This window comes from Aphanomyces invadans (assembly GCF_000520115.1).
Source record: "Aphanomyces invadans strain NJM9701 unplaced genomic scaffold supercont1.3, whole genome shotgun sequence".
Taxonomy (NCBI): Eukaryota; Oomycota; class Saprolegniomycetes; order Saprolegniales; family Verrucalvaceae; genus Aphanomyces; species Aphanomyces invadans.
In genome coordinates this window covers 973,752-975,343 of record NW_008580148.1, presented here as the reverse complement: position 1 = coordinate 975,343, position 1,592 = coordinate 973,752, and the positions used below count along the sequence as shown (strand labels likewise).

The window sequence follows — 1,592 nt, the reverse complement described above, 5'->3', positions numbered from 1 at the left end:
GATTGGCGCTCCATGGCGTCACTGTCTACTACCGTGAGCATATCGCGACCAGCATCATACACCTCCCGCGGGCTTTCGACGTTTCGAGGTAAGCTTCCGTGTCTTGCCATCTTGACATGTGTGGTAACTTGTACGTGTTGTCACCTCCAGTCTTGAGGATCTCGACGAAGCAGCATTGCAGGGTCAGGAAGGTGCGGTCAAGGCTATCGTAAGGGTACACGTTGAACGCCTCATGTACGTGCAGCACCAACTCGTCGATCAACCGTGCAGACTTCTGATACTGTAGTGATTGCAGCGACGCAAAGAAGCCAAGGTCGAGGATGTTGGTGTCGGGGAAGTTCGGTGGCTGTGGGGCAAGCTCGAACGTTCAGTCAAGTGCCCTGTACTGGGCTAACCTCGGCTAACCTCGAGCACAGTTTTGCATCCGACGCCGCAATGTAGGCTATCGCATGGTCGTGTTGGATCAATATAGACTTGTCTACAGATGGCTACTTCTGAACAACCGCAGATAAGACTTTGTCAACCAGGAACCATCGGTACACTTCCTTTGTCACCGCCATAGGCTTCGTCTCGGTGTCCCCGCGACTCGATTCTAGCTTGTTCGTTGGGCCAGGACAGTCTCCACGAACGGCCAAGGGCCAATCTTCAACGACGACTGCCAAGTGCCAATCGTACCATCCCACCATGATTTGGAGTCATCGCGTACCGCAGCCGAGCAACCGCCGTGAGGAACATGACTTTGGTGAGAAAGCGCTTATTCATACATTTGCGTTCGGCCTCACTCTCCCCAGGTACAAAGCAATACGTACGTATTGTCTTTGTAAGGTAGAACCATTTCTCATCAATGTGGACATAGTTCAGAAGGTCGTTGAACTGCATGTCTGGCCGAACGAAGCTCATGGCGAACTCCATACGAGTGTACTTGTTCGCCTCCGTCAGCACGGGCTTGATTGCATTGAAATGGGATCGTAACATGCCCAGCTCCAGGTACCGGTGTAGTACAGTGATTCTCTACTTATTCCTATACATGTGTGCAATACAATGCCGTTTAATGTGTTGAATATCATTCCTTCGGTTGTCTATCATACCAGTTTGCGCTGAAATAGCTCGAAGTGTAGTTCGATTGTCAAGTGGCCTTGCAATAACTTGAGCGGCTATGAAGGCAAACTTTCGGCCCACTTTACCTTTCTTCAGACTGGAGGAGACTGACACATTCATGCTGCCTTCCGCAACTCCTTGGTCCTTGGCACGAGCAAGGACTTTGTGAATCGTGGCAGCATGGCAGTTGCACTTGCTAGCTAGGTATTAGCCAAACCATTTGGAAGCCTTGCGGAGTAGACACCATAACTCTTTCGCAAGGCTTCACAAAGGATGGTTTCGCGCTCCTTGTTTGTCAGGTCCCGCCTTCCCGTTCCCATGTCGAATAAATGCACGTTGATAGTGATGAATTACATGATAAGTTCTATTAACATGCTGTGCCGTAATATTTGACATGTTAAGGTGTCGACAGCGCTGCATTGGATACACCAATTGAGAGCTCTTGGCGCGCTCTATGTAGTCGTCCAATCAGGGCAACGAAATGTGCTACGGGA

General features: G+C 50.2%; 1 protein-coding gene across 1 annotated transcript; it reads right to left on the bottom strand.

The window, feature by feature from the left end:
* Positions 1 to 28: 28 nt before the first annotated feature.
* H310_01989 (hypothetical protein) lies at positions 29 to 912 on the bottom strand (the record flags this gene model as incomplete). The annotated part of the gene is made up of 2 exons (XM_008865351.1): positions 29 to 346; positions 676 to 912. The coding sequence occupies 2 exons, from the start codon at positions 910 to 912 to the stop codon at positions 29 to 31; spliced, it is 555 nt and encodes a 184-aa protein (XP_008863573.1).
* Between the last annotated feature and the right edge of the window lie 680 nt (positions 913 to 1,592).